Consider the following 26446-nt stretch of genomic DNA (forward strand, 5'->3'; position numbering starts at 1 on the left):
AAAGAAGAGGTTTCCCCTCATGGCACCTTGTTTTGAGAATGAGGTTTCCCCTGACCCAGCTGGGCCCAGCAGCCAGTCCCTGCCCGGCCAGGGTGGCTCAGTGGTTGAGCGTGGACCTAGGAACCAGGAGGTCAGGGTTCGATTCCCGGTCAGGGCACAGGCCCAGGCTGCGGGCTCAATCCCCAGTGCGGGGCGTGCAGGAGGCAGCCGATCCATGATTCTCATCATTGATGTTTCCATCTCTCTCTCCCTCTCTGAAATCAACATTTTTTCTTCAAGCACACAAATAGGCCCTCTTGGACCTGTTCAGGCTAACCCTCTAGTTCCGGGGACAGGACTTCTGTTTCCTCCAGGGAAGGGAAGGCCCCGTCGCCGGAGGACAGCGGGGCGCTCACTTGGGAATGCTGGCTCGGCTGGTGTTTACTGGGGAGGAGTGGGCATGCCAGGAGCCAGGGGGGCCCTGTCCCACAGGGAACGTGACTGCTGGGAGGTGATAGAATGAGGGAGACCTTGGCGGAGGCAGGGAGCCCCCAAAAGCTCACGGGGGAAAATTAAGGCTCGAGCTCAGCCCAGACGAATGAGTCCAGCCCTGGAGCTAAGCCTGCGCCTGCAGCTTCTCCAGCAGAGGTCAGAGCTGGCTGGAGACCAGTCACCCCGCCGAACCTGGCAGCGACGGGTGGGGGAGATTTCGGGGTCCCCCTGCAGACCTAACCTCCCCCTCCCCCAGCTCTTCCGCCGCCTCAGCCAATGTCTCTGGGGGAGAAGCAAACCAGGCCTGGGCCAGGCCCACAGCAGGGAGGCTGGGTGGGGCGGTGCCAGGAGGCTGCCTGGAGCTCACGGGGGAGGGGGGAGGGCCTCCTGCCCGGAGAGGAGGAGGGAGGGTCGGCTGTTTGGGAGGAAGGGCTTAGGAGAACCGCCCTGAGCCTCGTCCCCGGGAGGGCCTCGGGCAGCACCCGCCTTCAGCGAGAGCGCACACCGGTGGCACCTTTTTTTTTTTGTTCATCCTCATCCGAGGATATGTTCCCATTGATTTTTAGAGAGAGGGAGAGACAGAGAGAAACACTGATGTGGAGAGACGTCAATCGGTCGCCTCCTACACACGCCCCAACCAGGGCCCGGGAGCCTGCAACCGAGGTACGTGCCCTTGAGTGCGAGGGCCGAGGCTCTAGCAAGACTGGCTAGGGCTGGGGTGACACCTTTGACCTTCCTGCTACCAGTGTGGGAGGGAGCAGACCTGGCTGAGCAGGGCCGTGCCCAGCCACACCCCGTGGGCCTGGTCAGTCCGGTGTCCGAAGCCTGGGTAATGCCTGGTCCAACTGTGTCCCTTCCCCCACCTCCCCCCAACTCCCCGCCCCCACGTCTTGTCCCTGGAAGGCTCAGCCCTGCCCTCTACCTGCTGAGGGGACTCTTGGCCCCAGCAGAGAGCAGCGCTGCCTCCCACCAGTCCCTGGGCCCTGGGTTCAGCCTGTTAGCCTGGCCACCGAGAGAGAGAGAGAGAGAGAGAGAGAGAGAGAGAGAGAGAGAGAGAGAGAGAGAGAGAGGAAACCAGGCTCCATGAACATCAAGTGAGAGGCAGATCCAAGAGAAAGCAGCTCGGCCCGTTTATTCCGGTCTGGCCGTGGGGAGGCTCAGGGCTTCCACTCGATGACCTTGATGGCCACCTCGGCCGCCCGCTGCACAGCCTCGCCGGGTTCCGCCTCAAGGACTCGGAAGGTGTGCACGTGGGCCTTCAGGATCTTGCGGCCCTCGGGGGCCTCGGCCAGCATGGTGAGGGCCTTGATGGCGTTCAGGCGGGCCTTCTGCAGCGACGACACCAGCAGGCCCAGCAGCGGGTGGATGGCTTCCGCATCCAGGGCCGCGTACTTCCCTGTGGGCGACCAGCACCAGGCGTTCCGCGGGGGCCCCTGCCCACCTCCTCTCACCCCCTCCCCAGGCCTCCCCCAGCCTCCAGCCTGCTGTCCTCAGGGGAGGCCCCACCTGCTACCGGAGCGCCCTCATTTACCCCCACGCAGGCCCCTGCACCCCCTCTGCCTCCAGCCCAGGTCAGGCCCCGTCCCCTCCTGCCCTCCGGCCCCCTAACTGGCTTCTCCCCTTCCATCCTGGTGGCTGCCCCTCAACCCCACCTTTACAAGGCAACACAAGGGTCTCTTAAAAATTAACATCCAGCCCCGCTGGGTGGGGCTCAGTGGTTGAGCGTCGACCCAGGAACCCAGAGATCACCGGTTCGATTCCTGGTGTGGGGCGTGCAGGAGGCAGCCCATCAATGACTCATCACTGGTGTGTGTCTCTCCCTCTCCATTTCCTTCTGAAATAACATCTAAAGAAAAGCTGGGCGGGGTAGCCAACATGCTGGCAGGCTCTGGTGACCCCCACACACACCACTCCCACCACCAGGCCCCCACCCGCCCCCCTGGACCCCAGCCCCGGCCGCCTCACCTTCCGTGGTCACGGTGGCGTACATGAGGGCGCCCGCGGCGTTGGCCTGCACCTCCTCCACCGGGTCTCGCAGCAGGTGCACCAGGATGGGGATGACGTCATGCCGCCACACCTGCTTCTTGCCCTCCAGAGGGATGCTGGGCCAGAGAGGGGAGCATCAGGGTCTGCCTGGGTGGAGCCAGGGAGCCGGACCTGGGACCAGCCAGGGGGACACCAGAGACAGGACTTGTGCTGGGACCATCCCTGTGGTCAGGCCTGGCCAAGGCCTGGGCCCCGGGGGCAAGGGGGCACTGACGGGAAGCTGAGTCTCAGTCCCATGCCCAGACCATCCGGGAGCCTGGCCAGGGGCCGCTAAAGGTGAGACCCCCCAGGAGCCAGGGCGCGATGGAGCCTTGCCCTAAGGTATCACGGGGAGAAACCCGATGGATCTCCAGCCCAACGCAGAGGAGCAGGGTGGGGGGACGGAGGGGGAGGGGACGGGACGGGGAACCACAGGGAGACTCCTTCTGTCTCCATAAGAAGCCCAGCTGCCAGGACCGAAGCCGCCAAACAGCAGCCACCTCGGGCGAGATGACCTTTTTGGTCACTTTTTAAATATATATTTTTATTCATTTCCAAGAGGAAGGGAGAAGGAGAGAGATAGAAACATCAATGACGAGAGAGAATCATAGACCAACTGCCTCCTGCATGCCCTCCACTGGGGATGGAGCCCACAACCCGGGCCTGTGCCCTGACCAGGAATCGAACCATGACCTCCTGGTTCAGAGGTCAACATTCAACCACCGAGCCACGCCAGCCGGGCTTTTTGATCACTTTCAATCCCGGCATTGTGCGATGCTGTGAAGATGAACATGGTGGACTCCCGGAGAGCTTCACCCCCTGGCCTCCATGGGGAGGGGTCCTGTGCACTGAGATAAGGAGCCGCATCCCTGCCCCCTGCCCCCTCTGTGCCAGGGGCACCCCTCCCTCCCACACTGCAACACCAGGACCGTCTCCCCACGGATGTGCTGCTTGTCTGGGGGCGGGGTGTGGGGGGCAGAGCTCCTGGGCCCGCTGTGAGGCCAGCCGGGCCGCCACCCGCCTGCCTGCTCCTTCCTGTCCAGCCCCGCGGCCGGGCCTCACCTGACGGCGATGAGCGTGCGGGCGGCCTTGCAGCGGATGATCTCGTTGGGGCTGAGCAGCTTCTCCTTGAGGAAGGGCACCACGCGGCTGTTGAGCGCCTCGGTGGCGTCCTCCTGCAGGCAGGCCGCCAGCGTGTCCAGCAGGATCTCCTGGATGCTCTCCTCCTCCCGGTGCAGCTTGCGCACCAGCGAGGGGATCAGGCCGCTGTTGACGATGCCCTTGGCCCCTGCGGGGACGGAGAGCGCACTGAGGGGGCGCCGTGCCCCCCCACGCCGGGTCACGCAGGGTGACAGGCAGGGGTGGGGTCCCCGAGGCCCCCGAGGACCCGGGAAGGTACCAGCCTTTGGTCGCCTATGACAGGGGGCATCGCTCTTATATTAAGATATATTTTTTACTGATTTTAGAGAGGGAAGGGGAGAGGGAGAGAGAGAGGGAGAGAGGGAGAGAGAAACATCAATGAGGAGAGAGAATGATGGACCGGCTGCCTCCTGCACGCTCCACACTGGGAATGGAGCCCGAAACCCGGGCATGTGCCCTGACCGGGAATTGAACCCCGACCTCCTGGTTCCTAGGCCAACACTCAACCAAGGGGTCTTGAAGTGTCCCATGGAGGGGCCCCACGTGGCATGGCTGGGAGAAGTCCCTCCCGGGGCATGTCTGCGGAGGCTGCCGAGGAGAACCCAGAGCCGGCCGGTGGCACCCGTAGGGGCCCAGCTCCCCCGTGCCCAGAGCAGCACTCACGGGGCAGTGAGCGGGACGCCACCAGGGGGCACAGCCCTTCCCCACGGCGCAAGGGCGGCCGTCACCGCTGCCCTGCGGCCCACCGTGCCCTGCCTCCCCACCAGCTCACACCGCAGCCCCACAGAGGCGGCCCCACAGAGGCAGCCCGGCAAGCACCTGTCTCTTCCGCCTCCCCAGCTAAGCCTTCTAATTTACTCCAGAGACAAGTAAACAGGTTCATTAGCCTAAAGGTCTCTGAGTGCCAATTAGCGCCAGGGTTTCCTCTTTGAAGGCATCGCCCCGGTCTTTTCCTCTGGCTCTCAAAGGACATCAAATGGCCGCCCCGGGGTGAGGGGTGGGGTGAGAGGGGCGAGAGGCGGTCAGCGGCCGGCAGAGCCAGCAACGCCCGCCCGGCGCCCCTGGCCAGGTTCTTGCTGGGGTGGGGGAGCAGCCATTTGCTCTCGGGTCACCACGCCAGGAAGAGCAGTTTCCCGATTGCTTAAGGTGTACTGAACACCATTTCAAAAAAGGCCCAAGTTGGACTCCTCAGTCAGTGTGCCAGTGTGTGACCTCGGACAAGGCGCTGGGCCTCTCTGAGCCTGGCTTCCTCACTGCCTACGTGGGAGGGGGTGGTGCGATGCCAATGGGGTAGCAGGTGGGAACGGGCTCTGTGCAAGCGACTGTCACCGTAGGCCCAGGACATGTGGGCCCAGCACAGCAAGTCTCCCGAATTCCCCCAACACGGGGTCCCCGCCGCAAGCAAGAGCCTGCGGGGGGGCGGGGGGAGGCTGGGGGGAGGGGGATACAAAGGCAGACGCTGTACAGTCCCTGCCCCGCAAGCGCCTCTCGGACAGACCCCTGACGGACGCCCCCGACGCCCCTGCTCCTGCTGTGCTTCCCCTGCCCCAGGCCTGGGTCCCTCGGCCCAGCTCACAGCGGAGAGGTGCCCGTGCCACCTCCCAGAAGGCCTCTGCGGGCTGATGAGGGAGAGGGTCCTGGGGGGGGGGGGGAATCTGTGCGCCATCATCATCCCGTCAGGGCTTGACTGTGGCCTCCCTGGCTATAGGGACTGGCCTTCTAGGGAGACCCAGGGCCAGGGACTGCTGCCGGAGCCACGGGGGGGGGGGGGGGGGGGGGGCGGGGGCGGGGCGGCTTGCTGGGAGGCGGCGCGCAGGGAGGGGGGTCGAAGTCAGAAAGTCGCGATATTGGCCCTGGCCTATTCGGCTCCGTGGACGGAACGTCGGCTTGCAAACAGAAGAGTCCCGGGTTCGATTCCGGTCAAGGGCACGTACCTCGGTTGCAGGCTCCTCCCCGGCCCGGGCCCTGGTCAGGGCACATGCAGAGGCAACCCATCGACGTGTTTCTCCCACATCAACGTTTCTCTCTGTCTCTCCCTCTCTCTTCCACTCTTTCTAAAAACCAATGGGACAATATCCTCGGGTGAGGATTAAACTAAATAAAGTTGTGGTCTTGGAGGTCATCACCACCTGATGAGGAAACCGAGGCCCAGAGAGGCAACTCAGGTGCCCAAGGCCACACAGCAGCCGGGCGGGCCGGGCCCTCGGCTCCCGGGCCTCCTTTCCCGGGCATGCGTCTTGGGCCTCCTTTCTCGGCCTCCGCCTGCAGCATGCTGGGCACGGGGACCGTTTGTTTTGAGACGGAGGGAGAAAATTAAAAATAAAACGCGCGCCGGGTGTGCCTCGCTGCTCGTTCACTTTGCTGCTTCTCAGCTGAAAGGAGAGTCGGGGCCGGGTTATTTATAACTAACCCAGATCGGCAACGGCGTGTTCGAGTGTGCGTGGGGGGTGCGCAGACCCCGAGGAAAGGAACTGGAGGGCCCAGCTGGCCCCTCACAGCCTGAGAACTGGCCGGCAGGGGTGGGGAACAGGACAGGGGGGCTCACAGCCAGGTCGGCGGCAGGGGCCATGGCCAGAGGCGGCAAGCCACACCGCGGAGCCTGGGGGTCGGGCGGGGGGAGGGGGAGGGGGACTAGGGGGGGCGTCAGCAAGGACCCGTCCTTACAGCACAGGTTGCCACGTGAGGCGGTGAGGAATTCCAGGGTCCCGGGGGGCCCGATGGGCAGGAAGGGAGGCTCGGGGAGCTGGGCCTTGGGGGGCTGAGGGGTGAAGCACGAGACCCCGGTGTTCGGGGAGGCCCTGATGCCGCGTGGCCGGGTGCGTGCGGCGGCTGATGAGCCAGAAAGCTCCGCTGGGACTGAGGGTCCCCATGTCCACAGGGGGACCCCACTTGGGTTGCGGTTTGGGCGTTTCCTGGGGGAGGGGTTGACGCCACCGCCGCGGGCTCTCCTCAGCCCGCTGCCCCTGCGGGTTGGCGAGATGCCGCCGGGCGGGTTCGCCACCAGGCCCTGCTCCTCCTCCCACCACAGAGCCCAGCTGTGGGCTCTGGTCCCGACGGAGCGCTGGCCCTGCCCTGGGGACCGCACATCTGTGCCCGCCACCCCGGGCCCCCCTCGACTCACCGTGACTCACCCGCCCAGCTTTCGCCTTGTACGGCCCCCTGCCCTGAGCTCCTGGCACACGGACCCCCACGCCGGTGCCCGCCACTGCTCGTGGGGACCCTGCTCCGTCCGCGGCTCACTCAGCCTCGCTCCAAAGGCGCGGGACATGGCCCGCCACGTCTTCCATCTCCAGACACACCCTCCGCGTGGCTCTGGGACTCCACGCCCGGCCTCCTGGCCACCCCTCCAGCTGCTCCTCCAACTGCTTAGCAGGCGCCCCCCTTCCTCCAGCATCTCCTGCGCCCCCCCCCCCCTCGACGTCTCTGCTTTGTTTTTGCGGGACTGACTCGTTGTCATTTTTACCATCGGATTCTGCATATTAGGACAACGCATGTTGTGGGAACATGCCTACTGTAAATGTAAAACAAAACACTGTCTTCCTCCCTCTCACATTTAAAAACACTAACCAGAGCCGCCCGGCGTGGCTCCGTGGTTGAGCATCGAGCCATGAACCAGGTCAGGGCACATGTCCGGGTTGCGGGCTCGATCCCCAGGGTGGGGTGTGAGGAGGCAGTCGACCAATGATTCTCTCTCCTCATTGATGCATCTCTCTCTCCCTCTCCATTCCTCTCTGAAATCAATAAAATATATTTTATTGATTTTTTACAGAGAGGAAGGGAGAGGGATAGAGAGTCAGAAACATCAATGAGAGAGAAACATCAGCTGCCTCCTGCACACCCCCCACTGGGGATGTGCCCACAACCAAGATACATGCCCTTGACCGGAATCGAACCTGGGACCCTCCAGTCCGCAGGCCGACGCTCTATCCACTGAGCCAAACCGGTTAGGGCTATATATATATTTTTAAATTAACCTTAAAACTCTCCAGCGGGTCTTAGGCCGATGTCCCTAATTCTACACGCGGGCCACCCGCCTGGCATGACTGTGCCCGCCCCGCCGCAGCCTTGTGCTTGCGCACCCTCACGCGCTCACTGTCCTCGCTGGGGTCTGGCGGGCCTCACGCTCCTCCACGCCCAGTGCCTTCCCCACCTTGGAACTTGCTTCTCTCCTGCCCCCGGTCACGGGCCACTTCCCCCTCCTGCTGTCCCACTGCCCAGGGCCTCCCCTGCCACATGCCCCCAGGCCCCCGGTGGGTCTCCGCCGTCCGGCCCCGAACAACTGTCCTGGTGGATCGTGTCCTGCTGCCTGCCTCTGCCCCGCAGCCAGGAGGGTCGAGCAGGCAGGGCTCGGTCTGTCAGAATCCTAGAACTGTGCCCTGGGCTGTGCCTGGTGCCGAGGAGGCCATCCGTGAGGGCTGCTGTGTGAAGGATTAAATGGTCGGTTGATACCATGTGACCTTTCCCGCCGCAGTCGACCCCTCAGTGGGCCCGCCTCTGGTCGCACGCTGCGCCGCCATAGAGGGTCACCTCATGCTCGCATCTAGGTTTGCCCTCGCCCGCAGCCCAGCTCGGAGCCCTGGTCCTGCAACAGACTCCGTTCTCGCTCGTCTCTGAACATGTGCCAATGTGCGTTCTTCCTCAGCATCACCCTCTAGGGCAGTGGTTCTCGGCCTTCCTAACGCCGCGACCCTTTAACACAGTTCCTCATGTGGTGTTAGTGAATCGTAATGTAAATATCTGTGTTTTCCGATGGTCTTAGGCGACCCACAGGTTGAGAACCGCTGCTGTAGAGCCTAAGACCATCAGAAAACACAGATATTTACATTACGATTCATAACAGTAGCAAAGTTACAGTTATGAAGTAGCAACGAAAATAATCTTATGGTTGAGGGTCACCACAACACGAGGAACTGTGTTAAAGGGTCGCGGCGTTAGAAAGGTTGAGAACCACTGCTCTAGGGCAGTAGTCGGCAAACTCATTAGTCCACAGAGCCAAATATCAACAGGACAACGACTGAAATTTCTTTTGAGAGCCACATTTTTAAAACGTAAACTATATAGGTAGGTACATGGTTAGTAACTTAATTAGGGCACGTGGTATTTTGTGGAAGAGCCACACTCAAGGGGCCAGAGCCGCATGTGGCTCGCGAGCTGCGGTTTGCCGACCACTGCTCTAGGGTGTCCCCTTTGGATAGAAGAGAAAACAGAGGCTCGGCCAGGTCCGTCACCCGAGGGTGCACAGGGAATGGCAGCAGAGCCGGGCCTGTGCGTCGCTGTCAGCCCCCCCCCCCCCCGCCGTCCCCTCGGATGCACCCGAGGCAGGGCCCGTGTCATCGCCCTCCTGTTGTCAGAGCTGCGGGCCTCTGTGTGGTCCACAGGACAGGCGGGCACGCAGGGGCCCAGCCTAACCCAGCCTGGAGCCCTGCCAGGGAGGACACGCACACAGAGGAACCCTCCATTGGTCCTCATTGGCCGCCTCCAGCTGGCACTGTGCCAGGCCTCGGTCCACCTCTGGGTGCCCATCACCAGCCTCTGTCCTGTCCCTGACAGTGTAGGCGGCCCCGTCACAGGTGGTCTCCATTGCACAGCAGAGGAATCGCACCAGAGAGGTCACAGGATGATGCTGGTGCCACGGTGCCCAGCGGGCAGAGCCAGATCCCCCTGCCTCTGTCTCCCGACCACAGACCTGGGCTGGGCCAACACCCCATCTGCCTCTGCCAGCGGTCAGCGCCAGTGCTCCCACGCCCACGAGTGGGGTGCTCCTTGTAATATGACCACGACAGTGTGAAGCGCCGAGGTCAGCGTTGGCACCGGCAATTGCTCCTCCGCGTTAGGATGACGGAGAAGACAGCATGGACGCACAGGAGTGAGGGTCTCGGGGCGCGGAGGCCCACAGATGGGCTCTCTGAAACGGAAAGCAGAACCGGGCAGACTGCCCTCGGATGCATTTTGCTGAGCATCCCATGCCTTCCACACGCCTCCTTCCCAAAGGCGGCCCTGGGACCCTCACTGGGCTGGCTCCCTCTCGCCTCTCTGGTCTGGGGGACACTCCTGGGCCCTTCTCCCTCCCCCGCTTCCAGGCAATCCATCTTCCGTGGTCAGAATTGCCGGGGGCCCTGAGAGCTGGGGTGCGGGGGGGTGCGGGGGGCGAGCCAAGGCCGGCTGAGGCCCCTCCCACCGCTGCACAAACCTCGCGGGCGTGAACCTTGAGGATTGCACGCCTTGCACACATTGCATTCTAGCGGATTGTCGCCACGAGCCAGGGAAGCGGGTGCCGCTAGCTCCACTTTGCAAAACAGGCCCTGATAGGTCAGCCGGTTGCCCAAGGTCGCGGAGCTCGGAAAAGGCCGAGCTGGGTTGGGACTGGGGCCGGCGGAGGGCAGGGGTCATCGGCCGCTCTCAGGCTCGGGCTCCAGATCCGCTGGGGGCAGCGCCACCGGGTGGGCGCCTCGGGGCGGCCGGGTCCCGGGGATGCCGGAGCCCGCAGCGCGTACCGAGTGGCGGCGCGCGCCCAGCTGAGGCCCCGCCCCTTCCAGCCGCCATTGGGCCGCGGAGGCGTCCATCAGCCGCTCGTACCCAATGAGCAGCGACCCAACGCTGCTGGCGGGGCGGCGGCGCCCGGCGCGTGGTCGCCGGCGGGCGCGCGGCACCCCCGCCCGCGGTTGCCCGGCAACGCGCTGCGCTCGCGGCTCCGCCCCCTGCCGGCGGCGGCGGCAGCGCGGGGCGGGCGGACCCGCGGGCGGCGGGCGGCGCGGGAGAGCGGGCGGGCGGGCGGGCGGGCGGAGGGAGCCAGGGCGGCCGGAGTGTGTGCGCCGCCCGCGGTCCGATCACGTCCCCGCGCGGGCGCTGCCACCCGCGTCGTGCGGATCCAGGGCGCCACGGCCCGCGCTCACCACCCCGCCCTCCCGCCCGCGCCGGCCGGAGCAGCTCGGCGGATGCTCGGTGCTGCGGCCCAGAGGTGAGTGAGTGGCCCCGTGGCCCCGGGAGGGCGGCTAAGCCTCGGGGGGCCGGGGGCGCGGCCGGGGCATCCACCCCACCCCCACCCGGGGCCCCGCCCGGGCCTTTGTGCCGGGGATCCGCCCGGGCTGGGGGTGCCCGGTGCGGCGACTGGGATGCCCGGCTGGGGTAGGGGGGCGACGAGGGCGGGGATGCCAGGGCGGTGGCCAGGGGGTGGCCGCGGGCCCGGCAGGTGCTGGAGACGGGGTACCCCCGGGCGGGGGAGCCGACGGGAGGGGGCGGCTGCGGGCCGGGCTGGTGGACAGCGGCCGCTGGGGATGCCGCGCCGCCCACCCCCCCGCCAGCCGTTGCGGGTGCGGAGCAGGGGCCGGGCGACCTGCGGGCGCGGCGCTGAGGCTGGGTCTCCCCTTCGGGGGAGCGGGGAGGCGGCGGCCGGGGCGGCGGGTGCGCCAGCGCGTGGCCGTGGCGGAGCCGGGGGAGAGGGCCCCGGAGGCCTGCGCCCGAGCGCGGATGGCTCTCGGTTTTCGGCGATCGCTCTGGCGGCGAGCAGGTTGCTCCGAGGCGTTCCGAGCGAGAGGGGTATCGATCGACCCGCTGCGATTTTGCTACGTTCCTGGCTCAATATTTTTTTTCCCTTAAAAGGCGGTGGGGGTGTTTCGGGGGGAGGGGTGCGAGGGCCTCCGGGCTGGGGCTCGGGATCCTGCGGGAGATCCGAGGGGGGCTCTGCCTTCGGGGCGGCGCTGCGCCTCTGGGTGACGGCAGGCGCCCGCCTGGGCCTGGAACCGGGGTTCTCTGGGGCCAGGATGGAGAGGCAGCCGCGGCCCGGGTTCCGGGGAGCCCGTGTCTGAGGATGCAGGGGCCCGTCTGGTGCCTGGGAGGCGAAGTTGGCCGGCCTGCAGGACACAGCCCAGCCCCTGGCCGGCTTTTTTTCCTGCCCAAGTGATCTCCCTGCCCTGGGGACCGGTCCGCTGCCTTGGCTCTGTCTGGAGGTGGCTCCTGGGCCAAATTCGATTAAGCAAATATTTACTGAGCGTTCGCGGCCCCCCCCCCCCCCCAGGGCCTGGCGCTGGGGTGGGAGTGGACGGGCCTGCCCTCCAGGGACTGACTCACCCCCGCCCCACAGGGGAGCAGTGTCTTTGCTCAGATAACCCAACCCTGAGTGTGGGTTTGGGGGGGTCTCAGGAGGGGACCTCAAAGAGGTGACCCCGGCTAGGGCCAGACAGGCCCGTGGGCAAAGTGGCATTTGAACTGGAGCTTGAAGGGCACAGATGGGGTGGGCACTGCGGGCAGAGGGGAGAAAACGGACCAGGGCACAGGAGCTGGGGCAGTCGGTCTGAGGGGCGCAGAGGGCGAGTGCTTGGGGAGCCCTAGGTGTGGCCCGAGAGGTGGGTGGGGGCCGCCGCGCAGGGGCCGAGGGAGCTGGGGGAAGGGCGACCCCATTGCTTGTCAGCTGGAAAAGGGGGTGGCTCGCTGTGTACTCTGGGAGCTGGCGAGGGCCCAGGGCAGAGCTTGAGAGCCCCTGGCAGCCTGGCTACCTGTCCAGGCACCTCGGCCCTGGGGCAAGGCCTGGAGATTGGGTAGCCACCCACCTCGCCCCTCCCACCTCGCCCCTCCTAGCCAGGATGGAGGGTGGTGTTTAGCTGTTGTCCCTCTGGGCGTGGACCTCAGGGAGCAGCAGCCGTGCGGGCCTGGGAGTCTCCGTGCCGGGGCTGTGGTGCGGGAGGGCCTGGCCACGCTCGCCCGCCCGTGCTCAGATGAGTGGTGTGCCTTCAGCCACGAGACACGGCATCTGGTTTAAAACTCTCCTGCGTTCCTCTCCCACTGCCCTGGTCTGCTGAGACAGGAGGAGAATAAGTCATGCCCCCCGCCCCCCGAAGGCCAGGTCACCTCTGCCCTCGGCCTGCGTGCTCTCTGGCTGCCAGTCCCCCCCCCACCAAACACCTCCCCCCACTCTCACTTTTGGGGTGAGGCCCAGGGGGTTGTGGTGAGAACACGCAGCCCACCTGCCCATTGGGGGGCTTCCCTCTGTGCCTGTGGCCCGCTCTGTTCCGGGGGTCTGCCAGGGACTCTAAATTGGGGACACGGGGAATACATTCCCCCCTCTGTCCCAGCTGCTCAGCGCTTCTGTTTCCTGGGGTCCCAGGAGGGGAACCGCCTTGGTCTGGTTCTCAGGAGCTCGCAGGGCGATGCCGGGCACTCTGGGTACCCAGGTGGGCCCGGGGAGGCTGCCCAGGGTCCCTGCCGAGAGGCCAGTGGGTGGGCGCCCAATCGCAGGGAAGGCGGCCCAGGCTCGGGGTGTGGCCTCGGCTGGCTGTCCTGCGATGACAGGGACAGCGTGCGGGCCTTACCCCTGGGTGTGAGGGCGGGGCAGCCCCGTGCTGCCCCACACCAGCCCTCGGGTCTGAAACCCGGTGCGCGAGGGCCTTCCCGCTGCAGCTGACCAGGCGGGGCCGCAGGAACTCTGAAGGAGGCAGATTAGCCGCTGCTCTCCCGCGGCCCCAGGAAGGAAACCTGGGGGAGCCCGGGCCCGGGGCAGGCCTTGGAGCACCAGGGTTGGCAGGAGGGAGGGCGGAGGAAATGGACAGGCATCGGGCGGCCGCTGTATCGGCCCGGGCAGAGCCGCAGGGCGGCCTGACACAGCTGGTGCAGACGGGGCAGGGCCCGGGGCAGGCGTGGCAGGGCCCAGGCCCCGCAGGGTGGGGCGGGGAGGGCCGAGCTCCAGGTGAGGCGTAGAAGACCTGGGTCAGGACCCGGCCACGCTGCCCCCGGCCCATCCCTGTCCTCTCTGAGCCACCTCGTCCTCACCCGTAAGCAGAGCCCAAGTCCCTGCACAGGCCCCCCCACCCCCCACTTCCCCAGCACAGGTCCCCCCCTCGCATTTGGCCCGTGAACTCACAGGGACTAACTCACAGAGACTGTCTGAGGCCTGGAGCCTGGGAGGCGGCGTCAGCCCTCACGCTGCTCATTCAGTCGTTCCTCCGGCTGATATTTACCGCCCCTGCCGAGGGCCCGCCCTGTGCCAGGCACAGGGACACGGCGGAGCAGAACCGACCGCGTCCACTCTGGCACCCACATCAGACAGGAGGCCGGCCCAGCACGTGGGCAACTGAATGCGGGGAAGGATGGGCGCCGTGAGAGGGGAGAGCCTGTGGCGTCGGCGCAGTGCGTGGCGAGGCCATGGGCGAGGCGGGTGATTGACAGAGGAGAGCCGCAGAAGAGGGGATGGCAGGTGCAAACGCACGGGGGGGGGGGGGGGGGGAGGGTCCGGGAAGTCCACGTGTCTGCGGCCCAGGAGAGGGGCGGAGCTGCGAGAGGTCAGGGAGGGCCCCCGCAGGCCCCGGTGAGCCTGGAGGCTCGCAGCTTTGGATCAGGAGACACGAGCTAATTTCACTTTCAAAAGCCCCGCCTGGCGGAGGGCGCGGGGACCAGACCTAAGGGGTGAGGGGGCTGCTGACCCAGTGGGGTGGGAGCGAGCGGCAGCGGGTGGGGGCACTCGGTGGGACCTGCTGCTGGAGGGGAGGCCAGGAGGAGAGGTCAGAGGTCCGAGCTGGTATTGGTGCGCAGGAGGGCGCAGGCTCGGCTGGGAGGGGCAGGGCCCTGCGGGTCGGTCAGACCCTGCAGGACATGGGTGCACGTGGCGGTCAGAGCGGGGAGGGTCTGGGGACAGGAACCTGGAGTCCGGCAGCAAGCGTGTGGGAAGCCAGGGACCGGCCGAGGTCACGTGGGGATGGAGGGTAGGTGGGACAGGAGGGCGGGGCCCGGCCTCGGGCCTCCACTGCTCCACGGGGGAGCTGAGAAGGTTCTCTGGACCAGAAGCTGGGGAGAGGCCACGCCAGGGTGTCTCCCCCGAGGGCGGGGCCCCGCACAGGCACTGCGAGGACATGGGGTACATGGGCAGGACAGGCTGCATCATGTGCCGGGCCCTCGTTAAAAATGATGAAGCAGCCCGGCCCGTGTGGCTCAGGGGCTGGGCATCGACCTGTGAACCAGGAGGTCAGGGTTCGATTCCCGGTCAGGACACGTGCTCTGGTTGAGGGTTCGATCCCCCGTGGAGGGCATGCAGGAGGCGGCCGACCCATGATTCTCTCTCATCATGGATGTGTCTATCTCCCTCTCCCTTCCTCTCTGAAATGAATGAAAATACATATATTTTTAAACGATGAAGCATCTCAGGACAGTGACCACAGAGCACTGCACCAGGTGCGGGCCTGTGCCGGCCGTGCGGTGCCGGGGAGCCAGGGGGGAGGGGGGGCGGTGGCTGCGAGGACAGTGCCATGGCCCATCCCCCCTCTCCCTCCGTCTGCCTCCCTCCCTCGGGCTGGTGGACTGTGTTTGGCACTTGGGGCCACTGGAGTTAGTCAGAGCCACCCTCCGAGCCCCACCCCAGCCCCCCGAATGTGCTTTCTTCCCCTCTGGCCCTTGACCCCCGCGGCCTCCGGCGGGAGCCACGGCTCAAGGGCTGCAGGCCTTTGCGTCCTGCGGTCAGGACCTGGGCCGGCGCAGTGGGCGGCTCACCCGGCAATGGCTTCCTTGAGTTCGTCTCCCCCGAGGAGCCTGCGCCATCACCGGGCTCTGAGTGTCTGCTTCTAAATGAAGGTGTGACTCTCAGAGGCTTCCCCGGAGGATCCACCAAGAAGGGAGGCTGTTAGAAACCATGGTGCCGGGAGGGTCTTTTTTTTATTTAATTTTTAAAAATTGATTTCAGAGAGGAAGGGAGAGGGAAAAAGAGACAGAAACATCTGTGATGAGAGGGAGTCATTGATGAGCTGCCTCCTGCACATCCCCCACTGGGGATCGAACCCACAACCCGGGCCTGTGCTCTGACCAGGAGTTGAACCGTGACCTCCTGGTTCATAGGTCGATGCTCAGCCCCTGAGCCACGCCGGCCCGGCCGGGGAGGGTCTTTACAAACCGCATCAGGCCCCACGCTCCCTCCAGGAGCCGCTAAGCAGAAGCCCGCCCGGTGTCCCCGAAGGCCTGCCCTGGTGGTGCCCGCGGAGGTCGGAGCAGACCCTCCAGGAAGGGACCCTGCCCACTGAGCTCCCCCAGCCTGGCGGGGTGGCGGCTGACCTCCCCCAGAGGCCTGCCCCTGAGTCCTGGAGGTCACGGCTGAGTTGAGTGGAGGAGGGAGGACTCCAGTGCACAGTCCCCGGGGCCAAGCGCGTGCCCAGGCGTTCTCGGGGAACGCAGGGGACTGCTCTGGGTTACGGGGGCAGGTGCCTTTCGGGGGGGCAGGGGGCCACAGAAGCTCTTCACCCTCCACAACCAGCTCTGCCAAGAGGGGCTGTTTCACCTCCGTCTCCGCCCAGTTACGGAGCCTGAGACCTGGGGGGCGGGCTTTCCCGAGTGGGTGACCGGCGGCCCGGGGAACGTGTCCGGGGCCCTGAGGTGGCCAGCCCACCCTCCCTCCGGCGGCCTGCCCGACGGCTTCTCACGCTGGGACCACAGGCCCAGGTCCCCGCATCCGGGATTGGATGCCTCGGGCTGACGCTGGCCCCTCGGGGACACGGAATACTTGGCGGGGCCTTGGCCAGACGGGGGACCCGTAGTCGGGACATAGAGAGGACGTCCGTGGGAAACCACCTGAGAGGGAGAGGCAAGACCCCGGTGGTCGGAAAGGCACCCGGTGCCCACGGCGCGCCTGTGATGGTGGGCGGCATTTCCGGTGGCCCCTGCGCCCAAGCCCAGCTCAGCCGGGCAGCTCAGTGCGGGGACAGGGCGCTGGATGGACAGCCGGGAGCCCTGGGTTCTAGTCCCGGCCCTGCCTGTGACGCTGACGCTGGCGAATCCGTCCTCTCCACTCTCTGGGCCTCAGCGGCCTCTTTCAATCGGCCCTGGTCACGGTGCAGACAGTTCCCGTTTCTTATACCGACGCCCGAGCGGCTGCCCGGCGCCCAGCGGGAAGGGCCTGAGGCCGCGCTGAGGCTCAGGAGGAAAGCCGTGGCGGCCGAGGAGCCATGTCCGCAGTGGGCACCGGGGGCAGGCTTTGGGCGAGCTCGCCAGGGACTGGCCACCCCTCAGCCTTGCCCAGCAGCTTCAGCTCATCCTTCACCTCCCTTTACGGGCCCTTCTTTCTGGACACGCACCCCGACCCCAGGTTAGGGGAGGACCCGACCTCCTCCTCCGTGCTCCCCAGCGGCATCAGGCGTCCTTGTTACTGCCTCTTCCCAGGGCGGCCTCTCTGTCCCGTCCCCTGGGTGAGAGCCAGCTCGGCCCCGCACAGACCCGCCTGCCGGGATCAGGCGGGGACCAGATGACCACGGAAACCTGCCACCCTGTGTGGCCTAGGCTCTCGGCGTCGTCGGAGGGGGACAGCACAGGAGGAGGGAGAGTGACCGAGGCCACGGGCAGCGTGGGGTGGCGGGGAGGGGGCCAGGCTGGGACGGAGCCGTCTCCCCATGAGGAACCTGCTCTGAGGCCACCCACCTCCGTGCCGACTGAGGACCTGGCCGTGTGCCTTCCCCGCCCCTGCCCCCCGCCCACCTCTTGGTGGCCCAGCCTCTGACCCCAGCTGCCCCGGTTGTGTGTGACCTCTGGCCTGCCCAGCCCATCCCCTCTGTCTTCCTGTGGCCCCATGAGGTGACCACCAGGACCCCAGCCGGCCTGCGGCCCGTCCCCGTCGGTGCGTGTGGGTTCGGTAGCCCTGTCCCTGGGCTGGGCTGGGCTCTAGCACGGCCGCCCCCTCCCCCACCCTGCTCACGGCCTCCCGTTACTTCCGATGTGCTGTGCAAACATATTTCTCGATAAAATGCTGGGAAGAAAAATAGAGTGTTGCCTCCATTATCCAATTTCTGATTAATCAAACTCTCTTTGTCCTCAGCCAAAATCTATTCATTTCCCTTAAACACTGAGCCAGTGCCAAGCATCGATTCCCTCTGTGAGAGCCCCAGGCACATCCCCGCCCTGCCCTGCCCTGTGGCGGGGAGGAGGGGCCCCATGGTACCCCAACACCACCGCCTCTTCCAGGAACCCTGACAGCCTCGCGCACGCTCCCTCTCCGCTCCGGGGCCGGGGCCGGGGCTGGTCTGGTCACTGCGTGGCCTGTCTCCAGGCTGTCAGCCTTCTCCTGCGGGCTGTTCTGGGGCTCTCCCGGGCAGGACGAGGGGTGCAGGACCGTGCAGGTGTGAAAGGTGCAGCCACCGTGCGGCCGGGTCTGGAGCGGAAGGGGAGCTGCAGCCCCGGCTCGGGGCGGCCGGTGTCCCTGGCAGAGGAGGCTGGAGCGGGCGGGAAGGGTGAGGGCGGGGCTCCTGAACAGGCCTGGGGGTGGGGGTGGGGGCACCCAACGGGCTCCCAGATGAAGGACACCTGCTGGGGCTGTGGCCGGGCAACATCCAAGTTTGCTCAGGCCAGGCGAGAGGCGGCCACACATCTGGCGTGCCCATCTGGTTAAATCAGAGTCCCCACCCAGCCCAGGGCCTGATGGATGGCCACGAGGCACGGTCGCTATGGAAACCAGGGAGCCAGGTCCCTCCCCCGGGGCAGGGGTCCTCCATTGGCTCTTGGCGGAGGCCGCACCTCCCCGTGCGGGTGCCTCCCTCCGCTTGGACGGAACCTTCCGTTTTATTTATTTATTTCCTCCTGGCCTGGTTTCCTCCTGAGTCAGTGTTCCCAGGCGATGCTATCACAGCTCGTCTGCTCAGCCTTGGCGGCCGTGGGCACGCGGTGGAGGGCACCCAGAGCCTCGGGCTGTCCGGGCCCGGGGCAGGGCCTCCCCGCCTGAGGCTGCCTCGCCAAGGCGGAGCCGTCGGCTGGGCCTGTCTGCGCTGGGGCCTGCGCACACAGCCTGTCCTTCTCCATCTACTCAGACGCTGGCTCTGAGTAAGGCGGGAGAGGAAGTGGCGGCTGTCGGGTCTGCTCTAGGGTTAGTGCCAGGCAGGCAGGCAGGTTGGGGCTGGATAAGCCCACCCAGTGGCCAGGGCCCCGGCGGCCGTGAGCAGCTGCAACGAACCCACACACAGTCACGTGTCCCTGGCCCCTTTCCGCGGGCCCAGGCCGTATCGTCTCACGTATGCACAAGCTACCGTTTTTCCCGATGTTTGCAGAAACTGTGTGATCAGTGTAATGCAAAGCCATCTATAAGCCTTACAGAGCCCGGCCAGTGTGGCTCAGTGGTTGAACGTCGACCTATGAACCGGGAGGTCACGGTTAGATTTCCGGTTTCAGGCTCGATCCCCAGTGTGGGACGTGCAGGAGGCAGCCGATCCATGATCCTATCATTGATGTTTCTATCTCTCTCCCTCTCCCTTCCTCTCTGAAGTCAATTAAAATATATTAAAATAAATAAATAAAAGCCTTACAGAAACCTAGGCGCTCAGAAACCCTCTACCCCGTCCCTGTCGCTCGCTGGGTGAGTGGGTGCCTGCCCTCTCCCGTAGCTCACGAGCCGGGACACGGCAGGCTGACGTCCCCGGACAGCAGACAGCCCGTGCCGGGCACTTGGGCGCCCACCCCTTTGGTCAGTGGTGTTGGCCACACCGTGTGTGTCCGTGGCACGTGGCACTGTGATGGTCCTGGAGCGTCCTGTAAACGGTGCCGTGTGCGTGCAGAAAGGGCGGCCATGGACGTCCAGCGGCGGCTCTGGGAGCCTCAGTGGGAGCCGTGGGGGGTTGGTGTGGGCAAGGCAGCCGTGGGGTGGGGGCAGGGAGTCGTGACAGCTACGAGTCGGGTCCCGGTCACTCTGCCACCTCACCCCATGGGAATGTCTCTGTCCGTCACACCTGGTGGCTGTGGGTTAACAGACGGGGTGGCAGCTCCAGTAGCTGCTGGGCTGAGACCACCCCGGCCGGCCGGCTCCAAGATGGGCAGATGCACGCACGCCGCTCTGTCTCAAGTGAACGTGCAGCATTGAAAGATAAGAAATGCCATCATTTCTACGACGCTCTGCACGGTCCTGCGTGCCCCCCGCCCCAAGGACCCGTCTTATGTTCGGCAGGATAGGGGTGGGCAGGATGGTGTTTGGGGCGGGGCACCAGCTAACTGGGAAGGGAAGGGGCAGGGAGAGCTGCCAGGGACGGTGGGAGGGGGAGAGGAGGGGTGGGCAGGAGGAGGGCGCAGGAGGACCCCTGTCCCCTCGTGAGACCGAGAAGATGGGAGGAGGAACCATAAGCTGGGGCAGGTGACGAAAGCCCACTGTGCCACGCGGACTTGGGGGGCCTCAGGGCGCTGGCCTGCACCTTGGGGAGGAGTTAATGGACTGGGGCGTCATGGGGAAGGCAGGCACAGGGCGGAGTCCGAGTCCCAGGGGTACCAAGGGCTTGGGAGTGGCCCGTGCGTCCGCGGAGGCCGCCACCGTGTCCTCAGCCACGGGCCCCTGGTGGCCCCAGGGGGCGAGGTCACGCGAGGTCACGCACTCAGCAGGGAGTGTGGGAGCCTCGGAGCGGCCCCCGCGGGCTCGGTGCCCATCCATCTGTCCTCGCATCTTTCACAGGGGCTGGCTCAGAAGGAAGTAGAGCCGGCAACCGGGGAGCAGAATGGAGGGGGAGGGGCCTCACTTCCCCGGATCGTCCGTCCCCGGCCTTCCGGTCAACCTGCCTCGCCTGCTCCCTGCTCCCTCGTCTCCAGGCGCCGCTCTGATCAGAAACGGCCCTCGGACCCTGGGTGCCCAGCCTCGGTCCTCTCCACCCCGTCCCCAGCAGACCGTGCGCAGCGGCCTCAGTTCCCAGAGGGCGGGGGCATGAGCAGACGCCGTGGGGGGTGGAGTGATTGCCCGATGGGGTCTGAGGTGGAGGCCTGGGCCTGGGTGCTCGCTGCGCCCCTCGGGGTGGCTGGGTGCCGGGAGAGCAGCGAGGGTGCCCTGGGGACAGGCCGGTGGAACTGAGCGGCGGGGCCCTTTCCTGAGAGCGTGGCCTCTGGCCCGAGTGAGGGCAGGGGTGTGGCACTGCCCCACGGCCCGGGAGCCCTCGGCCCTGCCTCGCTGCCTCTGCCCCGGGGTCCCCCGCGCGTGGCCTGGACCCAGGTTCCCTGTGCACCCTTGGCACCTCCAAATCCTATGAGGTGACCGAGGCCCCGCTGTGAGCAGCACCCCGCTCCCCGGAGGAAGGTCCTCCTCGCTTCCCCCTCGGGCCCCTCCTGGGAGGAGGAAGTCCCAGTTTGGTGCCTGGAGCGCTCGCATCCTCGGCAGGTGTGATCCCAGGTGTTTAACAAACAGCCAGTGGCCGGGGCGGGGAGGGGGGTCTGCAGGCGTGGCTGTCGGTTTGGGGGGTCACCCCTGGCAGCCTCTAGGTGCACCGGCAGGTGGTGGGCAATCGGAGGCCGGTGAGGAGCCACCGGCAGAGGAGTCCCAGCTGCTGGAGCCCCGGCGGGTCCACGCGTCTGCATGAGCCCACGTGTGGCACCCGCCGCCTCCTCCCAGGTCCCCTCTCCAAGAGCAGCCCCGCTGCGAGCCAGACCCGGGGCGCCCTGAACCCTAACTCCACTGTCCAGCCCATGAGCTCACCTCCCCGGCGCTCAGCACACCGCTGCCCCTCGCCCGACAGACAGCCTCGTGCAGGAGCCGCCTGCTCCGCTCCAGAATCTGTTCACACGCCGCTCAGCCTGGCTGCCCAGCGCAGAGGAGAAGCCAGCGCTCACAGTGCCCCCCTGTCCGCCTGCTCCTGCCCTCCCTGCGCGGCACAGTCCCACCCAGAGGCTCTGGCACCGGCAGGCCCCGCTCCCCCCATCCTGCTCACGGGCACCTCTCCCCGCACCCGCGGGAGGCTAGCCCACCTCCACAGCCCTCACACCCGTCCCCGGCCCTCGGATCTCGGTGCCTTCCCCCTTCACAGTTCACTCGCCGCCTTCGGTCTGACTCCTGCCCCCTCACCCTCGGAAACTCGGGCACGGGTCTTTGCCTGCTTCGGTCAGCTGTGACCTCCAACCTGCCCACGCGCCGCGCTCGGATCCCCGGCCCAGTGAGCAGCGGGACAATGGAAGGTGCCGCCCCACCCACTGCCACTCCCCTGGCACCTGCACTCACCCCCCGGGGTGCAGCTGAGCCGGGGAGCTGCCGGGAGAGCCCCGTGTGGGCCCCAGCGTGTGGGTTCTGGGGGTCGGAAGCAAGAGGGTGTCCCCAGTGAGGGAACCACCGCAGCTGTGACTGTGGGGGCTGCCCCGAGCAGATGGCAGGCAGCTGGGCGGGACGCAGACAGCGGCCACCGCGGCCACCATCTCCCCTTTCCTCCCAAGCTGCCCGGTGGCTGCCGGTGTGCACTGGTCAGGACCTGATTCTCGGAGCCCAGCCCTCGCCACCAGGCCGTGGGCACATGCTTCTCAGAGCACAGCCAGGCCTCCTCGGACAGGGCGGCCCTGGACCCTGGCCTGGAAGGGCAAGGGGCGCCCCCCACGGGGCTCGGCACCCCGCGTGCACAGTGGACACTGGGCCAGGACAGCCCTCCGCTGGGGGGAAGCCAGGGCCGGTCACCTCCCACCGCTGTCTCCCACACACGTGGCCTTCGCCCTTTTTTTTTTCTTTTTTTTGGTAGGTCTCCAACAAAACATTTTTTGGTGATAAAATACATAACGTAAAATCTACCATTTTAGCCGGGTTTCAGGGTGCAGTTGGGAAGGATTAAGGACATCCATAGTGTTGAGCCACCCTCACCGCCCTGTCCCCATTAAACAGCTCCCCGGCCTCCGCCAGCCCCTCCCTCCCGCTCTCTGCTCCCTGAACTCCGGTGCCTCCGGGACCGCGTGTGCGGGGAAGCGCACAGTGTCTGTCCTTCGGGGACGGGCTGGCTTCACTTGGCGTGCTGTCCTCGAGGTCCATCCGTGCGTGGCCTGGGTCAGATCCCTCCCCCCTTGTCTAAGGCCGAGTGTTATTTCCTCGGATGGATGGCCTGCAGGTTGCGTGTCCACTCCCCGGCCAGCGGACACTGGGTTGCTCGGCGTCTTGGCTGCCGTGAACACGGCTGCGTGCAAACGGGCGTAGAAAGACCTCCCCAGGACCCTGATCGCAGTCCCTTCGGGTCTGTCCCCAGAAGTGGAATCGCTGGAGCCTACGCTAGTTCTATTTTTAATGTTTTGAGGAACCTCCACGCCGTTTCCCACAGCAGCTGCCCCGTGTTCCGTTCCCGCCAGCAGCGCGCCGCGTCCCGGTTCCCGCACAGCCCTACGGGCGCTGTGACTTCCGCCGTTTGTGTAGCAGCCGCCGGGTGGGTGTGGGGCGTCTCGTGGTGGTTTGATTGGCATTGCCCTGAGGATTGCTGACGCTGGGCGTCTTCTCACGCACTTAATGGCCGTTTGCTTGTCTTCTCTGGAAATGTCTGTGGGACGTCTTTGCCTGGTTTTGACTTAGGTTTTGTTGTTGAGTTTTCGGAGTTTTCTGTATCGTCTAGATATTCGCCCCTTAGCAAATCTGTGCTTGGCACATGTTTTCTGCCAGCCTGTGGCTGCCTTCTCACCCCGTTGATTTCAGGGTGGATGCACGGGATTTTTAATTTTCATGAAGACCAGCTCGCCGGTTGCCTTCTTTTGCTGCCCGTGTGTTTGGTGTCATGGCCAAGAAAGCATCGCCCATCCAGTGCCAGGCAGCTCTGGCCTTTGCTTTCTAACGTCTTTGAGCCACTTGGTTAATTTTTGTTCACGGTGTTAGCTAAGAGCCTCGCCACTTTTTCTTTTTTATATTTTTAAAAATGTATTTTATTGATTTTTTACAGCGAGGAAGGGAGAGGGATAGAGAGTGAGAAACATCGATGAGAGAGAAACATCGATCAGCTGCCTCCTGCACACCTCCTACTGGGGATGTGCCCGCAACCAAGGTACATGCCCTTGACCGGATGGGACCCTTGAGTCCGCGGCCGACGATCCATCCACTGAGCCAAACCAGCTAGGGTCTTTTTTATATTTTTATTGATTTCAGAGAAGAATGAAGAAGGGGGGAGAGAGAGAGAAACGTTAATGATGAGAGAGAATCATGGATCGGCTGCCTCCTGCACGCCCCTCACTGGGGATCAAGCTTGCAGCCCAGGCGTGTTGCCCTGACCGGGAATTGAACTGAGACCTCCTGGTTCCCGGCTCAACGCTCCACCACTGAGCCACGCTGCGGGGCAGCTCCCCCAGTTGGGAGAGGGTACATCCCCTCTCATGACACACCGCTGGGCCCTCTTCCCTTGAGCACCGGCTTCAGCGAACGGGGTGCAGTGCAGGGCCCAGGGTGTGTGTCTGCTGGGGTTTGGACACCAACTCGGTGGTGCTCCAGGGAGGGCCTTCGTCACTGTTCCCAGGCAGGGTCCTGCTTCCCAGAGGGCTCCCCCCCTCCCGCCCCGCCATGGGAGGAGACTCACTCTGTTCTCTGTATTGGCAGGTGAAGGGCAGATGCCCGAGGCAGGGGGGCCGCAGGGAGCACCCGCGGCCGAGGCCCTGGCGGCAGGCCTTCCAGCCACACTCAGCAGCATCGCCACGGCCACCGGGGACCGGACGGCCACAGCCTAGGCGGAGGCGAGCGGCGGAGGCGAGCGGACGGCTTCCCACCACCAGGAGGACAGGCAATGACTGCTGTGCTTCAGGCCGGGTGGCAGCCCGGGGCCGGGGAGTGTCGCTAGAGGGAGGGCCCAGCCCCTCCGGCCACCGGAGCGCCATGCCAGCTGCAGAAGAGGCGCTGGGGCAGGGGCTGCAGCGGGGCCCGGCCTCGCCCTGCCACCTGCACTGAGCGCCCGAGGGCAGCGGGCACAGCGCCCGAGCGAGTCTCAGCATCCCGTCCCCTCGGGGCCCAGGGAGAGGCCCCCGTCCGCGCTCCTGTGTCTGGGCCGCCGCCGCTGCCAGACCATGGGATGTCGGCAAAGCTCGGAGGAGAAAGAGGCGGCGCGGCGGTCCCGGCGCATCGACCGGCACCTGCGCTCGGAGAGCCAGCGGCAGCGGCGCGAGATCAAGCTGCTCCTGCTGGGCACCAGCAACTCGGGCAAGAGCACCATCGTGAAGCAGATGAAGATCATCCACAGCGGCGGCTTCAACCTGGAGGCCTGCAAGGAGTACAAGCCGCTCATCCTCTACAACGCCATCGACTCGCTCACCCGCATCATCCGCGCCCTGGCCGCCCTCAAGATCGACTTCCACAACCCCGACCGCGCCTACGACGCCGTGCAGCTGTTCGCGCTGACCGGCCCGGCCGAGAGCAAGGGCGAGATCACGCCCGAGCTGCTGGGCGTCATGCGGCGGCTGTGGGCCGACCCCGGCGCGCAGACCTGCTTCGGCCGCTCCAACGAGTACCACCTGGAGGACAACGCGGCCTACTACCTGAACGACCTGGAGCGCATCGCCGCGCCCGACTACATCCCCACCGTCGAGGACATCCTGCGCTCCCGGGACATGACCACGGGCATCGTGGAGAACAAGTTCACCTTCAAGGAGCTCACCTTCAAGATGGTGGACGTGGGCGGGCAGCGGTCCGAGCGCAAAAAGTGGATCCACTGCTTTGAGGGCGTCACGGCCATCATCTTCTGCGTGGAGCTGAGCGGCTACGATCTGAAGCTGTACGAGGACAACCAGACGGTGAGCGGCCCGCTTTCCCCTTCCCGCCGCCGCCGCCCGGGAAGCGGGGGTCCTGGGCGTGTCCAAGGGGGGGCGTCAAGGCTGCCGTCAGAGGGTCCAGGTGGCTCAGCGAGGTGTGTGGCTGGGGTGAATGTGGACCCCAGGGCCGAGGCAGAGGGCCCCGTGCGCGAGGGGCCCAGCTCCCTGGCTCCCGGGAGGGGTGGTGGCAGAGGCCACACGCCAGACGAGGGATGGATGTGGCCAGGGCCTCCCACCGCCCTCGCTGCAGCAGAGGTGCTGTGCCAGGCAGGAGCCCTGGGCAGAGACTCGGAATCTGCCCTCCAGAGGCCTTTGACCCTGGGTGGGTCACGAAGGCAAACGGGTCCGCAAGGAGCTGGGAGTGTGGGGCTGTGGGTGCCAGGGCTGGGGAGGCAGTGCTGGCAGGACCTAGGGCAGGGGTCATGGGAGACCCCCGTGCTGGTAAACGGGGGTCGGCCTTCAGGTCTGGGGGCCAGGGCAATAGCAAGGAAAGGGCTTGCCCCATCCCCGGTCTTGCTAAGGCAGGTGGGAGCTGTCTGGGAGGGCAGCTGGGAGTCCTAACGGGCCTGCAGCTCGAGGAGGGTGTGCGGGCCCCTGAGCACTTTTCTGGAGGAGGGTGTGAGGGCCCCTGAGTGCTTTTCTGGAGGAGGGTATGCGGGCCCCTGAGCGCTTTTCTGGAGGAGGGTGTGCGGGCCCCTGAGCGCTTTTCTGGAGGAGGGTGTGCGGGCCCCTGAGCGCTTTTCTGGAGGAGGGTGTGCGGTTCTCAGGAGACGGCCTCTCGAGAGGGGAAGCAACTGCAGGCAGCCACGGGCAGGGCAGGGCTCTCCTCACGGCCCTCGATGCCCCTGGGGTTCTGCCCAGAGCTGTGCCAGGTGTGGCGCTGGTGGGAGTGGCCTGAGCCGAGGACAACACTGTCCCCAGGACAGGCCCGCCTTGCGCCCAGCGCCGTGTGGTCTGGAGTTCCAGCCGCCCTTACGCTTCCGCCTGCCCCTGCCTCAGCGCCGCGCAGTTCTAGGCCGGGGGCACCGGCGAGCCAAGGTGAGGCCTCGCGGGGCAGTGCTGCGGGTGGAGGGCTTGGGCTGGCCAGGCTGTGAGGCCAGGCGGCGAAGCAGGACGCCCAGGCTGGGCCCCGGGTCAGTGCCAGGCAGGTCTTCCAGCCTCATCGGCTCCGCGGCCGGCTCTTCCGCTTTTGCCCTTTCTGACGGGCCTGAGGCTGGTGAGAGCCTGTGCTCCGAGCCTTCCGGGGACCGGGCTCTCGGGCTGTGTCGTCTGTCACCTCCAGGCTGGTGTGGGGAGGTCCCTGGGCCCCGGGCTTGTCTCCCAGACTCTGCGTTGCAGGCTCTGCCCGCCGAGCCTGAGACCACAGGTGTGC

At 65.9% G+C, this 26446-nt stretch overlaps 2 protein-coding genes across 2 annotated transcripts in view; one reads left to right on the forward strand and one right to left on the reverse strand.

The window, feature by feature from the left end:
• Positions 1-1628: 1628 nt before the first annotated feature.
• The window catches only part of RSPH14 (radial spoke head 14 homolog), a gene marked incomplete at its 3' end in the record, with an annotated part of 55623 nt that continues 30805 nt past the window's right edge, over positions 1629-26446 (reverse strand). The window contains exons 4-6 of the mRNA XM_079762931.1: positions 3559-3784; positions 2437-2573; positions 1629-1867 (exon numbers count right to left, since the gene is read on the reverse strand). Of these exons, the coding sequence (XP_079619057.1) occupies positions 1629-1867; positions 2437-2573; positions 3559-3784 (602 nt within the window). The remainder of the gene's footprint in view (positions 1868-2436; positions 2574-3558; positions 3785-26446) is intronic.
• The window catches only part of GNAZ (G protein subunit alpha z), a 33594-nt gene continuing 17518 nt past the window's right edge, over positions 10371-26446 (forward strand). The window contains exons 1-2 of the mRNA XM_079762930.1: positions 10371-10594; positions 23873-25056. Coding sequence (XP_079619056.1) covers positions 24334-25056 — 723 coding nt within the window. The 5' untranslated portion in view covers positions 10371-10594; positions 23873-24333. The remainder of the gene's footprint in view (positions 10595-23872; positions 25057-26446) is intronic.

Source organism: Cnephaeus nilssonii, assembly GCF_951640355.1.
Source record: "Cnephaeus nilssonii genome assembly, chromosome: 22".
In the NCBI taxonomy this organism is placed as follows: Eukaryota; Metazoa; Chordata; class Mammalia; order Chiroptera; family Vespertilionidae; genus Cnephaeus; species Cnephaeus nilssonii.